Genomic DNA, 17669 nt, shown 5'->3' on the forward strand with positions numbered 1-17669 from the left:
AAATTACTTCTTAACATAGATATTAATTCTTTACTTAGAGAAAACTGAGCAACAAATAATGAATAGTTTGGAACATCAAGAAACTATTATATGATAAAATAAATATTTCAAATACCAGGTCAAATTCTGAAATGCTTCTCTTCTAAATATAAACCTGTTTTAAATTTGAAGCTGACCAACTGCTGGTATGTTGATATAGTAGCAAAGTAAATTTAGTACTCTGTGACTTCTTCCATATGACTTTATCGTTCTATTCCTTTAGCAAAGAACAAAACAATTGCATTTTATATAAATCATGCAGATTTGCCATAAGTTTTCCATTTTATATTTTCATATTGGAGGAAATCATAAAACAGAATCATAGAATGGCTTGGACTGGAAGGGACCTTATACTACACCTAGTTCCATCCACCCTGCCATAGGCAGGGTTGCCAGCCAATAAATTAGTTACTAGATCAGGTTGTTCAGGGCTCCATCCAACCTGGCCTTGAACACCTCCAGGGACAAAGCACCCACACCTTAAGTCTTTTTTCAAAGCCAGCATTGTATTGCATCATTACAAAAATGTAACTTGTAAGCACTCTTATTTCTGCAGTAACAGTTTTTCAATAAATTGTCATGTAATGAAATAAATGTGCTTATCTTAATTAGACTCATAACTCAGGGAACAGAGATATCAAAGTAAGACACTAGTCAGGTGGGCTTTGATCATGACCAGGTACAGACACTTCTGGAACAGCATTCAGATCTTAGGTGGGATAAACAGTCAAGGAAAGACATAAAGCCTTTTTGCACATAATACAGGTAAAGTCATAGTGACTAGATTCTTCTTTTGCTATAGGTCTAAAGTCATCTGGGAGGAACTCGAGCATTAATAACATTACATTGTCTGTCTTAAAATTATTTCTTTGGCACCTTCATCTCTCCGCATTTCGAGCCAGACATGACATTGACTACATGCCCATGCCAGACACCTAATTCTCAACTAGAAGATGAGTACCAGCCTAACACTGCTCTGCAGTTAAATTTATATACAGTAGTTTATTCCACCTCACAGGTAAACGCTTATGAATTCCCAATGGTGCAGAAAGGAAAGGAAAAAATGTACACTTCAGTTCATTGAGTGCTAACTTGCCATCACACAGCAGAAACTTCCTTATGACCAATGAAATGATTTGCGACTGACACAAAAATTCTCGGTCAGATTGACTTTCACACTAATATTATTTTTATATCAAATGGTATAGCCAACTTGGTATGTCACACTCAATTACAGATAAGAGAAGGAAATTACTGTTATCTACAGTGTGAACCAAATGAATTTTCATCAGAGACCAGTTTTGCTAGAGAAATTATCTGTCAAAGAAACAAAATAATGAAAAAATACAACTTTTAATGCCATTCCCTGTGATTCTGTTGAAAAACACAAACTGCAAATCTGCACATCACCACAATTTAATGAGTCTTTCAAGGTTATCTGCTGCCATGCAACAGGAATAAGAGACATTAAAACACGCTATGTGTTAGTTAATATTGGACAATTGACAGTGCATCATGAATTTTGCACAATACACCTGCACAAATCAGCTCTATGTGGCTTGAATTGTTAGACAAAATAGGGAGAACTGCCTCGAAAGGAATTCTTATTTTTATTTTATTTTGTATTTTCTCTTTTCAGATCCTTGCTCAAGTGAGTCATGGTCAAGGTTTGTTCCTGGAGCAGTGTGGATTCATACCACATCTTTCATCTGACAGATACATTAATATCTTGGTCTAGCCTCAAACTATTTTCCGTGTCAGGTGTATAGATGTTATATGAAATTCCTATCATTATTAAACCTAATTCACCCAGGAAATAGCCATCCTGAGTATCATTCCAATTTTAACTTGACATCACAATGAAGTTTCAAAGCTATCCAGAAACAAAGAAGAGGTTCCAATAAGGATCAGGGAAAAAAAAAAAAAAAAGCCTGTTTTTAGACAAAATGTTATTCAGAAAGAAAGAAAAAAGGAAATGAAACACAAATGGTGCTTGTCTGAATTCGACCCTGCTGGAGCACCGTTACTTCATGCAGCTGGGGCAGGCTGTGCTGTGCGGCCAATGTCAACACAGATGGAATCTATTGCTGAATTACCCGGCCCTTGGTTCTGAAATGCATTTTGCAGTGCCTGCCATAACAAAGTTGAAAATAATTATTAAAAATATTTTATTTTTGAAAAAAAAAAAGATTATTAAGAGAAACAAACATCCAACATTAAATACTTTTGATTCAAGCAAGGCTGCTTTATTACTGAAAGAAAATCCAACTGATTAAATACAAAACGAAACTGTCTTATTCAAAACTGTATCATAAACAGCAGCATCTTTTGGCTGCTATGGAATACGTTCATCTTTGAGCATCAAGAAAAGTAAAACATGATCATTCTGATATTACTTAATAATATTTATATTTCTTTTACTATTGCTAGTTGCACTGCTTTATTTTTTCAACTTGGCAATTTTTCAGTGAAAGCACTATGGTGAAGTTATGAGTTAGGAACTGGAATAATTCTTGATTGAATAACTTTTTATTAGCTTAACCAAACATAGAAAGTCCATAAGAACACTAAACTATTTACGTATTATTTAAAAGGATTAAGTCTCAAAAAAACCATAGAACATGTAGTTTGAGTGGTATCAGGAGGAAAGACCTGGCAACCTGCACAAAAGGCATTAGTACACATTTTCACTCTTGTATTTTTTACAACGGACCACAGGGAAGAAATTTAGAGAATGCTGCCTTTTGCGACAAATAACTTTGCTCAATCACGGGAATAAGAACTGAGTTAGAAAAGCATTACCATTATTTTCATCTCTGTGGAGGAAAAGAGACAAAGATGAGTGAGATACTGTTGCCCAGAATAACACTGGTGATGTTGAAACAACTGATAAAGGTGTTTGACAGGTGCTTAGTCTGAGAAAAAAAGAGTAATGCTTTTCTTGAAACCAAGAAATTGGGTTGTTTGTGGGATGTCCAACAACTATTTACAGGTGGCACTGCCAAGAGAAATAAACAGGTATTTTCTAAATAAGCAACATTTACCTGCACATAAAAGCTCAATTTACCAGACACTATGAAGATACTAGTTTTGTGGCTTACTATGGTCTACCTCTCGTCTTATCCCTCTGTGTTCCACAGACCGCAATCTTTCTGTCTTTATCCCAGGAGACCAAATTCCTCATTTCCCCCTTCTGTCCAGGGATTACCAAGACAGGTAATATTTTTTTTTTTAGGGATAGTCTATCTGATACCTGCTGAGGATACGACAGTACATAGCATGCAAATTGGTATGAAAGGCAGAGAAGAAATGTCATCCTCCAGTGCTTGAGGTTATAAAATCACTTTACACCCCAATGAAGACATACACTATGCAGGAAATAGAAACACTTCCATTTATGCAATGATTTAGGATGTGGAGGTTTCCTGTGAAAAGCAGCAACTTTAACAGAAGCAAACACTGTTGATACACCCAGTTCCACAGCTATGCTCACACATGTCATTAGATCAGCCACCAGCTCAAGCCCAGCTGGGCAGTAGGGCAGCTGCTGTGCTACCCGGTCAGTGCTGCAAAACAGCAACGTGAGACTGGAAGAATGCATAATAAAGCCATTCAGAAGCCAGCAGGCAAATGTGGGATGTCAAGAAGAGACCCTGACACATGCACGTGCCTTTTGCACTGAGGCAAGCTTCTAAGTGACCCCCACACAACCCCATCCCCAGCCTGGGAGGGGGAAGAATGATCTCACTATCCAGATGCAAAAAAATGGATGTCCAGAAGGCAAGGTGAACTGAGAAATTGAGTGCCAATACAATTGGAAGATTGACTGTACATTTCAACTAGGCTTCGTCACACTGCAGTAATAGCTGAAATTTGGGCATCACTACTCACCAGGCACTTGGAGTTGGTGTGAAAACCATTACATAAAGTCAAAATCACTAAGGCACTAAAAAGAATTTGCTGTTTATTGCCAGCAGCTGAGGACATGGATGGCCCAGGGATTTATTCTGGACAAAAATGCTGACTATAAGGGACACTAAGAGCATATTGAGCTGTGCAGGAGTGAAACATTAGCCTGAGCATAGACAAGTAAAAGACAAGAATTCTTCATTTGACCTCAGCTCTGTATTCCAAGGTTATTAATTTCTTGGGTTGTTGGCTGGACCCTAAGAAACCAGAAGCCAAATCATGTGGAAAAAAAAAGTCTAACAATTCTTCTTTTCAGTCTCTGAGCACATCTGACAAAGGACAGTAACCAGCCAGACAGATAACAAACAAATGTGGCTCAGAGGAGTGGAAAGAGGCTCTTATAATTATTTCCAAGACTAAATAAGGCTGAATTACTTCTGCAAAACTGTCAGCCAGTGGCATTTGGTAGTCTGGTGTTCACAGATGCAGAAAAGAGATGTACATGCTCAGAACAGCAGACAGGAAAGGGTCTGCCAGCTAGTAGAAGTGCTACCAGGCAGAGGATGGATATAAGCATAAGCTTACATGTTTAGGGTGATCTTAAAAAGACTGAAGAAAGACAAACAGTAAGGGAAGCTGAAACACTTGAAACAGTGTTCTGGGCAGTGGAGGTGCATCTGAAACTGCCTAGGAACATGTCTGCTGATGTCTAATAAAATCTACAAAAAAAATACAACACGATGGTGGAAAAAGGATCTGAACAGACTTGCTCACATTTAAAGAATGAATCAGAGTGTACTATGGCACCACAGTTTGATGTGTAGTCTGTCTGGAGAGCACTTATACAGGAATCACACCAGGAGTTAAGGCACTTAATTAATTAGCATGTGATTAATTTGCATGTAATTAATATTTAAGATACTAAATAAAACTGAGAGGACTGGAGCACATAGTGTACCACAGAAGGAGTTACACTCAAACTCTATGGAAGACAGAAGTGAAAACATAAACTGCAGGCTCCATGGAAGGAACAGAAGATATAAGTAATAAATTCAAAAGCAAAAAAAGGAATGAGCCAGAAACATAAACATAGTATTCCTGTTCCATTGAGATTCTATAATAAAAGATTATTACACAGGCATTTGGAAGCGTCACTTAGACAAAACAACTGAGCTGACTCATATCAGGAAAAGGGTCTGGGTGTAACAAGAAATGGTCTTTAATTGATGGTAGGAAACACTTTCATGCATATTACATGAGAAAGATGAAACTGAATTTAAGTAGCATGGGGCCCTCAGTCAGAGGTGGTTATTCTGGCTCAAAGTGTCTGTATTCCAGGAGTTTGTAACCTCATCCAGGTACCTGGCATGGCTGTGCAGACAGGACAAGGCAGCAGAGTGAGAAAAGCAAAACCATGTCCACTGGAACAATATTCACTAGGGCATCACACAAAAGTAAGAGAAGACTTTGGTATTTATTGGCCTAATTCCTTTGCCATGTATTTATGTACAGCACATTAATAAGCATGTTTAGGAAGGTAAACAGGCTTAAGTTGCACCAGAGGAGGTTCAGCTTGGATATTAGGAAAAATTTGTTCTCTGAAAGAATAGTGAGGCATTGGATCAGGCTGCCCAGGGAAGTGGTGGAGTCATCGTCCCTGGAGGTGTTCAAGAAATGTGTAGATGCGGCACTGAAAGACATGGTTAGTGGGCATGGGGTGATGGGTTAATGGTTGGACTAGATGATCTTAGCAGTCTTTTCCAACTTTCTATCTTTTTTTCTATCAGCATAGACAAGGTGTTTTTATGGACAAGTACAGCATAGAAAGAAGAAATCAAAAACCTAAGAACACAGACGAGAGTATGTTAGGAAAAAAGGTAGGACAACACCCTATCAAATCTGTGGCATTAGTAATTTAGTAGCTTTCTTTTATAAAGGTCAAAGACCACCAGCAACTAGTAAAGACAGAAAAGAGGAAACGTAGCTTCACAGTGATCATAGGAAGAACCTGGTAAAACAGTTCAATCCTACTTTAAGCCAAAACTGACCTCATCCAGTTTAAATGTGAGTTCCAGGTAAAGGTAGTTGGGAACAGTCATTCTGTCAGCTTGGGTATCAAGAAAGCTCTGAAATACTGTGATGGTCGTTGTTATAAAGGTGTATTATAAATGAAATGTGAAGGAAATTTCTGTAAATAAAACTTTATTGGGATACCATTTGAAAATGTGAAATAAATAATCAATAATAACGCACCAACCTCACCCAAGGAAAATGAGAATGGCAGCTGTGATGTCCTGGAAGACACGATCAATACAAAAAACGTGGATACAAACATTGATCTATGCAGTCACATACACAAACACAGGAACTATTCCACATCCAAACCATACCTAGAGGACTGCTCTTCTGGTCACTTCTGGTCAAACAAGAACATGAAACTACAGCAAATGAGAAACACTGATATGGGAACTAGTTCAAGAGCATGAATCTATACGTCAGAAATGAAGCTAATAGAGCCTTTATCACATGCAATGTAGAGAAATGAAATCTGGGAAGAGTATGACTGTGATTTAAGACAGATTTACCAAAGGAAGGGAAAAAACCTACTTAAACACAAGGACAAAAGCTGACAATGAACATGGTGGAACAGCCTTTCAAGCAGAAATAGTGGGGCAAAGAAACCTAAATGCTAAGGAATAGCTTTCAGTAAGTTTCAGAAAGAGTTAATATTTTATAATTGTCGGCAGTAGGAGTGACTTTCTAGTTGTTCTTTTATTACTGAAGAATTTGTTGAGATTCGTTCAGATGGAAGGTATTAGCCAACTCTGAATTACACCATTGATTTTTCTGTTGAATTTATTTTTGTTGCTTCTAAAAATTTTCCACAAGGAAAAAAAATCCAAGGCCAATACTGTCTTAAGATTATCTTTTTAGAAGAAGAGAGAATAACAACTGATATTCAGCTGTTCACAAGCAAGATGAAATAAAGATTCATGAGTTCTCATCTGGCACACAAACCCCTTGCTTTTGTTTGCCACAAACCTAAACGTACATCTCTAAGACTTGCACTTTTTCTGTTTGTCTGTCCAAATAATGAATAATCTGACAGATGGTATATCACCTTAAAAATCCTTTTGATTTCTGATGATTTTTTTCTGCTTCAAGGATACTATCTCCTTTCAGCATTTTTTAATAAATATCTGAGAGTAATATCTTGACAGGCAGCCAGATTAACGGAGGTTGTCAAGTCACATCTCCACAATAGGAAACTCATTTATATGAATCACTCCTACAGTGTGACTGTGCGTGATGCAAGAAAGGGTTGAAGGAAGATGACCTATCCTTTTGATTTATATCTACAGGGGCTCTGGCATCTTGCTGGACACTTGTTGCGGTTAAATAATTACTAAATTGTCAATATTCCAGGAAAAACAAAACATATATTCAATTTTACTGTGAAAATCATGCAAAAGAGTTAAGCGTGCTGTTCGTATTTGATTTTCTTGGATGGCACAGTGCGCTGAAATCACTGATTGTCAGATGTAATATGGCAACCAAATACTTGGAGGCTAGGAGTGTACTGTCACTGTCATGCTGTGGATAATTTATGCCAGTATTCCTCTGGCGCATCAGAGCAGCAGGACGTATCAGATATCATTTTGTTGCCTCAGTACTTCAAGGTAACTTAGTGGTTGTGCTGTGGCGAGATCCCAGGTGTTAAACCCCCAGCAGCACAGAGCTCTGCTACTGCTCTGAACCCCTTGTCTAGCACTGGTTCTTGCCTGTCCCTTCAGTGCAGAGATGCATCATAAAACTAGGTGCTGATTTGGAGAGGGAGAAGGCGGGCTAAAATACACCAGTAAGCAGTCCCAAGAATGGAGAACCAACTCAACTCTGTTTCACACAATGATCTCCTTCTCTACTGCTGTCTCAGGCAAAGCTTCATTAGCTGCTAGCTCTGTACTCGTGCTAGCAAGCACGTATTTTCATTTCTAAGTGAGTGGAGTTGAGTTCTGCAGCAGGACTCTGAGATGCCCCTCTTGCTCACATCCTCTACCTGCAGATTTTACTTTGCTGGCTGTCTGAAGGAGCTGTCTGCAAGGGCTAAAGCAAGGGAGGATTGTGCCATCTAACCCTAACACAGAGTCTGCTAGACCAGATATCGGCAAGGGAGTGTATACAGAAAAAAAGAATTTCTATGAGATCATGTGATTCGTGCTTTATTCCAGTACATGTAAAGTCCAGCTTTGTCCCTGGATTTAAAGACCTGGTCCAAAGCCTACTGAGTCCAGGAATACACTCTGAGCTTCAATGCATTTTAATAACTGGAGACTTCATTTTAAATATTAACAGCACATCTCTAAATAAAATGAATTTTATGATCTTTGTTCACAGACTGGTGAATGATAAAAATGGTATAAGATTCAGCCTGAGCAAATATGCAAGTCTATTTACAGATCTGCAGAGTGAACCTTGCACAGCACCTGCCCACACATAATTCTGGCTCCTGGCATTACTTTAAGGAGTATTGAATTCCTTCCCACCCACACATCTTTACATAAGTAAAAGCTTAAACATCAATTCAGACTAAACATTTTTCAGTGCACTCCCTTGAGTGCCATAAGAAGAAACAGTGGTGTAAATGAAACTTTAATTTCCATCATGTTCAATAATTGTTGTGCTAAAAACTTAGCTTTTAAAACAGTACATAGTTTATTTAAACTTAATGATTCCCACTTCCAGTAAATTCCTGTGTTCCAGCATCACATTGTGTTTCTACTGGAGACTGAGACCACCACTACATATTATTCAGCAAATGGAAAAGCTGGTCTCTGTGCTGAATGGCTGATTAAAGGAGGTGCCATACAACATGATTTCCAACTTGTAACGTGAAGAAGGGCACCTTGGAGCAGAATTTCCTATCCTCTGATGGGCCCTATGAATTTCTTCCTCTGGACTGTGAAAGTCTGGTCTATGCAAAGTCACTATGAATGGTAGAGCATCACTATCACTGAATCACGTAATTATGTACAGTTTCTACAGAGACTGGCATATACACATTTTTAGGAGCCCATTGATTAAGGGTTGATTGAAAATCACCATGCAGAAGCATTAATGAAAGGGAAAATCAGATCTCAGACACTATCACTGATGTCAAGCCTTGTGTAAAAAGAAAGATGATGCAGAAGTATCTGGTCATACCTAATAATAATGAGGGTCTAATAAAGAAGCGTCTAGCAGAGAAAGGTTTCCAAAAAGCAGTTAATGATCAATTCCATTGGCTGAACGTGACTTCAAGATAAATTTTTAAATGCTCAGATTGGGGTTTCAGCTTGCACCACTGTCTAAAGGTCAAAAAATAGAAGGTTTTGCATTCCGTTCTGGCTCCACCTGGTCTTTTGCAGGACAACAGCAGTCTGTCATCTTTTTCACAAATTACGACGTGTTAGTGTCTTAAAATAAAGCCACTCATAACCTGTATTTGGATAAGAAAAGACAATGAGAAGCCTGGAACATTTTCCTGCTGATCTCAAAGTGGCACTAACAACTGAGATGGAGGCACGAACCATGGCAGCCTGACAGCATCACTGGAACTGCGGGAATAAAATTCAGCTTCCACTACTATGGAAAAACCAGCTCAGATTTGTGACCTCATTGAGATGAAAGTGCCCACATTGTTACTGGCAGGTCAGGGAGGAGGATTATCTCCAAACACCACTTTGCCAGACTCAACAGAATAAGAACATCCTCCAGAGCAGGCAGCTCTAACTGCGTCAGCTTATTAATCCTCACAGTATCTCAGAATACTATTTCTGTTTCTCTGAAACCTAAACTGAATATAACTTCTGCAAAAAACTGCTGACCTACTGGACCTAATTCATGCTTCACACCATTTCAGCCAATGCAGCTGTACCAACTTGAAGGGAATTTACACATTAATATGAGAAAGGAAAAGTAGGTTTACTGTCTGTAGAAAAAGAACTTCAATCTTCAAGAGCCAATTTTTTTAAACTGAATCTAAATAAAAACGAAAGAACAAGAAACTCAATTGGCTTGAGCTTATGAAGTCTACACTTCAAAATCGTGTGCATTCTGCATAATTTTTCTCCCTCTCATCAACCATTTCCCTTGTAATTTATGCTATATGCATCTTGAATTAAAGAAAATAAATGATCAGGCACTGTTAACCACAAAATGGATTCCCTAGGTTTCATTGCATATTAATAAGATCATTTTTGCATCCGCTCAAATTCACACATAATTATTTTTAGCATCCATTTTAAGTGAATTTTGCTACAGTATACATACCAGCTCTCAATTCAGACATTTCTAGCATAAATATTCCCTTCCTACAATGGTTTGAAAATATTTCCTTGCATTAGGTGGAATTAAATTAAAAAAAATAAATAAATCTTGTTCCAGGTCACAAACCAGGATCTGACAGCATTTAGGGAGAAACTATGACAAAGATAATTTACATAAAATCCTTTTTTGTTTTTAACTTGTTCTGCAGTGTGTGGTGTGTAGCATTACTCATTTTCAAATAGGTTTATTAAAAAAAGCTGCTCAAGAGTTTGATCTGATAAGTTAATTCTAATGTTCATAAGACGCAATTGGCTTATAAACTAGGTAAGCTTCTTCTTAGTACTGGGCAGAAATGTAATAACAGAGTAACACATTAAAATGAAGAAGAATGTGTTCTAGTTTTTGGTGGGTTTTGCTGTCACCATGTGCTTCATGTCAATGAAAGATCTCCTCAGGAGAGCCTTTGATTATCCTTACCAATGCAGAATATTTTCCACAAATTAATAAAAAGATGGATAATTTATCAACATGAGGGCTACAATGACGTTCCCTTTTCAATAGGATAGACCATTATTTACATATGCTTCTCTAAAAAAAGTTGCAAATGTTTCTTCAAATCTACTCTAAAGTAGTAACTGAGCAGTAACAGAGGAGAATGAAAACTTGTTGATAGTTCGTTTCTTTACAAGACAGCTGCTCCCAACTGCAGGAACTGAATCTGCAGACATTGTCTTGGCTATAAACACCAAGAACTTACACTACTGCTTATTCTGCCAGGAATTTCCTGCCTGAAAACTGAGCACAGAAGGGCACTAAGGATTCTGTGAAAAAATGAAGCATTCTTCCTGTACTTTAACACTTTACACTTTCATTTTTCAGGTACCAAGAGGGAATCTTCTCTTAAGACTTCCTACAGGGAAAGCAGATCCTTAAATCCTAAAAAACTGGCTGCGACCCATGGGCTCAGCTAGGGCAACAATCTCCGCAAGATAGGGTGACCTCTGAAGTTAAGATTAAGTTGCTCAGGCTTTTGCCGCTTCAATCTTGAAAACTGACAAAGACTGGGATTCCACATTGAATTCACCCCAGATTTTTCTGCCTTCTCTTCTTCAAGTTGAACACAATTCCCTTAACCAGAGCGGAGCTGTGAGGAACAACCATTTCCCTAACCTGTAGACTCCTTCCCCTTGTAACCATTTCTGCTAGTGCTTATCACAAAAACATTCTCTCATATATATATATTTATACATCTAAATTAACACTCACCAGCCACTGCTGAGGTATTTCTGGCAGAGGCATTTGAGGAGGTGCTGGCAAGCTGCTGGCAACTTCTGGTTTCTGCACATGTTCTTTCATTTCAAAACCTGTGGAAGAGAAACACGTATCGCTTAACACTTAGGTGGATGCAAATGGGACATTTTTTCTATACGTAGATCATCATCCACTGGAATCTGGCGCGCAGTCCTGCTCACAATCTGCCTCCCAAGCCTGGTTAATGAGGAAAAACTTGAAGAATGCTGGGAATTCAGGAATTTAATCAAGCACAGCAAACGCATACTTACTATATATGATAATGACATATATGATATTTGGATCAACAAATACCAGACAAAGAAAAAATGTACTGAAAATCTTGCTGAACTGCGTACCCATCTGGAACTAAAACACCTAAAATTCAAACATTGTCAGGCATGTATCACAGATAAAACCAATGATATGAGGAAGATACCACGCTTAACACGCTGAAGAGTCTGAACAGCAGCAGACAGCAGATAAAACGGAGTCTACTTACAGAGTCTACTTCCTCCCTTGGGAAAGAAGAGTGGCCATTAGTTCTGCTGTTTCTGGCACAATAAATTCCATTCAAACTCACTTCACAGGAACACAGTATTGTTTATTTTTCTGAATATCAAGGACAGATTAGGGTGCCTCTCAATGCGTTGGCAAAAAATTCAGCCAATGGGACATACCCTACTTACTCTTAGACTGAATTTAGTTCCTAGTGTTTAGTTAAGTTTTTAAAATGTATATTTACATAGTCAAATGGATGTCTTTTGGTCAAGATCATGTAATTCTCAAAAATGTAATCAATGATGAAACACTTCTTGTCATAATAACCCAGACCCACTGGCTGTGAAGTCACAGATTGAAAAATAACACTGATAAAATAAACTGTCTCTAAGGGCCACAGATTCTTCTTTCTTCCTACAAATCAAGATGCCGATTAGTCTTGGGAAACATTCCTTTTTTTTTTTTTTCCACTTGTTTTTTTTTTCTTTCACTTTTACTTGTTCCTCCTCATGTAGGATGAATTCATGTTACCATGCTTTCCATAACAACCAATGCTCAAACATGAAGGACATTTTACTGAAGAAAAAAAATACTCCAAGTGGATTCTACTCACTCTGTAAACCTAGTTTTTCCCCCAAAACTATGTGTGTTTTAGCAAGAGCCTGCTGGAATATTTGTATTCTTTTAACAAATTGCATCAAAGTCAGAATCATAAATTTATGACATCAAGTGCCCTTAAGGGAAACAGGCGACACTGATGGTCATATTAAATGACTGAATCCACTAAGAGCTCTTACTCAAAAATAAACTGTTTGTGCCTTTGTTTTTTAGAAGAAAGTCTGAGTTTCACAAGGAAATGCCAAGTGTTTTGTTCGGACCTACAGTACATTGGGCATGCCAATATTCAGAAGAAAAACAAAGTTTATAGTTTTGCCGGCTCCTCAGGGTGACCACTAGTTTGGACATGCAGAAGGCTGAGGCCTGGCAGCCTGAAGACTACTGGCCCAGTTCCCTCTGTTTGATGGGTACTAAGTGAAGGAAGTGGTGTGCATTTAGGAGGTGTAAGAACACAAGGCAAAAGATTTCTGAAGAATTCTCCAAGAACTTACTGAAATTAAAGCAACAGTTTGAAGTGTTTCACGAAAACACAATCATTATAATTTCCACACCTTTATGAAGAAAAACACAATTGTTGACTTCCAGATGTTAGAAAAAATCCATTCAGTTCCCAGCTGCACTGACCCCTCTTTACCATTCCCTGTTGTTCTTAAATGGCTTGCTTCAGCAATCAAAATACACTGTTGGATTCACACAGTTGATTTTTTCAAATGCTTATAACGAGCCTGAACTCAGCACTGACCTCGGGCCTGTGAAACCATGCCAATGATCCGCGAGCTCTCATGGAGCTGTGTGGGTGGAGTAAAACAACGTTTCGAAAAACAGAATGACAACTCAGCTTAGTTACAGAGTTCTGTGGGCTTAAGAGTCTCTTATTGCTTTTAATTTTAATGAAGAAATGAATAGTTTCAAAGGGATAGGAGTACTGAATGTTACAGCTGATAAAAGAAAAGCAGCAGGGTCATCTCTGTCCATGTGCATGACTCCTTCTGCAGTCTCACAGCCAATTTAAGCCAGCACAAGATGGCTCCGGAGGAGGCAGCTCACTCCTTGCCTGCCTGGATTCTGTCCCTCACCAACCTCTTCTCTGTGCCAGTGTAGGCATGTGTGTGGCCTCAGGTTGAACCAGAGCTGGTCAGGAACAAACCAGTAAAAAAAGCAAACAAGGCCTTTGCTAGCAGAAAGGAAGCGGCAACACACGATGAGCAAGAATGAGTAGCTTGGGCAGAGTAAGAGGATGCTTTTTTTAGAGGCTGTGCTGACTTAAACTCTATTTAAACTACAGCTCCTTAAACTAGAGTTCATAGACATATAAAGTAAATCCTATGACCTCTTGCTTAACTGAGCTATAGGACTTCCTTGAATTAATTCTTGCTTGAACTACAGCATATCTTTTACGAAAATATTACATCTTGAAAAAATTCCAGCAATGGCATGCAGACCTTACTAAGTTCTTCCACTAATTCATATCTTCCGATGCTCAAAAAATGTGTTGTATTTTCACTTTGAAATAAACATCCAGCTATTGCACACTGCTTTTTTGTTGTGTCTAAGAGCTCATTCTCAGTCATCTCTTTTCTACATCAAGATTAATTATGATTCCTCATTTAGGATAATTTGAAGGCATATTTCTGGATCCTTTAATCACTTTATGACTAAACTGTATTTCCTTGAATGCGATTGCTAGAAGTGGATATAACATTCCAGTAACAACTGCACTGAACCAAGCCCTGCCACTAAATGTATGGCTCTTGTATGGATCTTGTTAATTGATGAATTCTGTAGTAGGATGTAATGGATCTTGTTACAGATCCTGAAACAGGCTCTGAACCCTAAGAGGGAGGTGCTGAAAGGTAGAAAGCTATGGCCCTTCAGTCTTTTTATCCTCTCCCCCATCTATAATCATAAATTAAAGATGCCTGGTAAGGTGCTCTGATGCAGCAACTTTATTGAGAAAGTCAAATATTTTAAATAAATTTTGCTGAAAATATTAGAAGAAAAGCTGTCAGGTCAGCATTGCTGTTTGGACTCCCATGAAACATGACAAACTGCAAGTTCTTACCTACAGACTTTTGTTTTGGGGACTGTAGGGTATTTTGATCAGCCTCTGGAGCATGAAGCTCCCTTCCACACCGTGTGATCCTTCTCTCATCAGTAAAGTAAAAGCAATGATAGGTCTTTAAGAATGTTAAAACTGAAAGAAGGACAATCGCCATTTCACAGCTGATCTCCTTGGACTTGAATCCTGTAGCAAATATGATTTCTTTACTGAAGAGGGAAAGACTGCATCAACCACCATAATCTACTTGTTAGCACTGGAGAAGAAACATGAGAAACGCAGCTGCTCACAGCATGGCATTCTTCTTCAAAACACTCAATTGTTTTTCAAAAGCCTACACGTTGGGTCTTTACCATAACAGAACTTCTGTAAAATGATGGAGAGACAGAGGTTGTACAGCCCCGATGCCTCATTATACAAAAAGGTGTTGTAAGGACATATAAGAGTAATATTAGAAAAAATAGTGAGGAGCATTCTTTGTGAAAGCCCCATGGAAAGGTTGATTTATGCAGTCAGTCCATAATCTTGACATAGACCAAAGGGACTGTACAGTCAAAATGGTTTTAGATAGGATGAGAAGGGGAAAGCGAATACTAATCTACTTGCAAAATGCAAACCAAACATGCTGCCAGTCATTTCCTAGCTCTTGCTTGGCACTCCTGAGTCAGCCATGTACGAATCAAGCCCTCTGATGGATTTGGTCTCACAAGAGAGATGTAGCGCCTCGCACAAGACTTATAGAATCACAGAATTGCTCAGGCTGGAAAGGACCTTCAAGATCATCAAGTCCAACCGCAACCTAACCATACTGCTCTAACAACCCACCACTAAATCATGTCCCCAAGCACCACATCCAAACGGTTTTTAAACACATTCAGGGATGGTGACTCAACCACCTCCCTGGGGAGCATATTCCAGTGATTAACTACCCTTTCTGTAAAGAAGTTTTTCCTGATATCCAACCTAAACCTCCCCTGGCGCAACTTGAGGCCATTTCCCCTTGTCCTGTCACCTGTAACCAGGGAGAAGAGACCAGCCCCGCTCTCACTGCAATCACCTTTCAGGTATTTGAAGAGAGCAATGAGGTCTCCCCTCTGTCTCCTCTTCCCCAGACTAAACAGCCCCAGTTCCTTTAGTCGCTCCTCGTAAGGCATATTCTCCAAGCCCTTCACAAGCCTTGCTGCCCTTCCTTGGACCTGCTCCAGCACCTGAATGTCTTCTCTGTACTGAGGTGCCCAAAACTGAACACAGTACTCGAGGTGAGGCCTCACCAATGCCGAGTACAGGGGCAGGATTACTTCCCTCGTCCTGCAGTATTCTCCTGGAGAAACTGGCAGCCCGTGGCTTGGACAGGTACACCCTTTGCTGGGTAAGGAGCTGGCTGGAGGGCCGGGCCCAGAGAGTGGTGGTGAATGGAGTTAAATCCAGCTGGCGATTGGTCACGAGTGGTGTTCCCCAGGGGTCGATGCTGGGGCCTGTCCTCTTCAATATCTTTATTGATGACCTGGATGAGGGCATTGAGAGCACCCTCAGTAAGTTTGCAGACGACACCAAGCTGGCAGGAAGTGTCGATCTGCCTGGGGGTAGAGAGGCCCTACAGAGAGATCTGGACAGGCTGGATCTCTGGGCTGAAGCCAATGGGATGAGGTTCAACAAGACCAAGTGCCGGGTCCTGCACTTCGGCCACAACAACCTCAGGCAATGCTACAGGCTTGGGGCAGAGTGGCTGGAAGGTTGTGTGGAGGAAATGGACCTAGGGGTATTAGTCGATGCTTGGCTGAGCATGAGTCAGCAGTGTGCCCAGGTGGCCAAGAAGGCCAATGGCATCCTGGCTTGTATCAGAAATAGTGTTGCCAGTAGGAGTAGGGAAGTCATTGTCCCTCTGTACTCAGCCCTGGTGAGGCCCCACCTCGAGTAATGTGTCCAGTTTTGGGCCCTTCACTGCCAGAAAGACAATGAGGCCTTGAAGTATGTTCAGAGGAGGGCGACGAAGCTGGTGAGGGGTCTGGAGCACAGGCCTTATGAGGAGCGGCTGAGGAAGCTGGGATTGTTCAGTCTGGAGAAGAGGAGGCTCAGGGGAGACCTTATCACTCTCTATAACTACTTGAAGGGAGGTTGTAGCGAGCTGGGGGTCGGCCTCTTCTGTCTTGTAACTAGTGACAGGACAAGGGGAAATGGCTTCAAGTTGCGCCAGGGGAGATTTAGGCTGGATGTTAGGAAACACTACTTTTCTGAAAGAGTGGTCAGGCACTGGAATGGGCTGCCCAGGGAGGTAGTTGAGTCACCGTCCTTCGAGGTGTTCAAGAAACGTTTAGATATAGCGTTGAGAGACATGGTTTAGTGGGGTTATTGGTGGTAGGTAGATGGTTGGACTAGGTGATCTTGTAGGTCTTTTCCAACCTAGCTAATTCTATGATTCTATGATTCTATGCTCACCAGTGCATCAAAATGAACAAATAGAATTGTTGCCACAAATAAAATGAAGTAACCACTGTACCAACGGGGGTGAAAGCATTCTATCTAGCACAGTTTTGTGGCTGGGTTCACCCATGTGCAACCAAGTTACTTCCAGTATGACTTTTGCTGTATCTTACTGTTGACAGTAAAGGAAAGCATTCAGGAAAGCTGCATTTTGGCTTTATCCTGCCTCTCTGTCTTTCTTCAATTTAGAGCTTGTCTTCAGCCCTTAAAGCTACTTCACTGAGCTCAGACTTATTCCATGCACTCTGCAAGCAAGAAAACACACCCCTGACACTGACCTTTTGATGACTGTATCCTCAGGAGAATGTTAGTTATTACTGCCTTCTTCTCTCTGACAGTGGAAGTCAGATATTCATGGTCCAGAAGTTCAAGAAAGAGTCGCAGCTCAACTATTAACTCTTCCATGGCTGAAAGACAGTAAGAAAATTACTTTTTCTAAAATGTCTCATTAGAAAAAAAGACAGAG

At 39.8% G+C, this 17669-nt stretch overlaps 1 protein-coding gene across 7 annotated transcripts in view; it reads right to left on the reverse strand.

The window, feature by feature from the left end:
- The window catches only part of AFAP1 (actin filament associated protein 1), a 113205-nt gene that overhangs the window by 45593 nt on the left and 49943 nt on the right, over positions 1–17669 (reverse strand). For all 7 annotated transcript variants that reach the window (XM_021394805.1, XM_021394810.1, XM_021394809.1 and 4 more), the window contains 2 exons: positions 17482–17610; positions 11521–11618 (listed from right to left, as the gene is read on the reverse strand). In XM_021394805.1, the coding sequence (XP_021250480.1) occupies positions 11521–11618; positions 17482–17608 (225 nt within the window). In that variant the 5' untranslated portion in view covers positions 17609–17610. The remainder of the gene's footprint in view (positions 1–11520; positions 11619–17481; positions 17611–17669) is intronic.

The sequence above is a fragment of the Numida meleagris genome, chromosome 4 (genome assembly GCF_002078875.1).
Source record: "Numida meleagris isolate 19003 breed g44 Domestic line chromosome 4, NumMel1.0, whole genome shotgun sequence".
In the NCBI taxonomy this organism is placed as follows: domain Eukaryota; kingdom Metazoa; phylum Chordata; class Aves; order Galliformes; family Numididae; genus Numida; species Numida meleagris.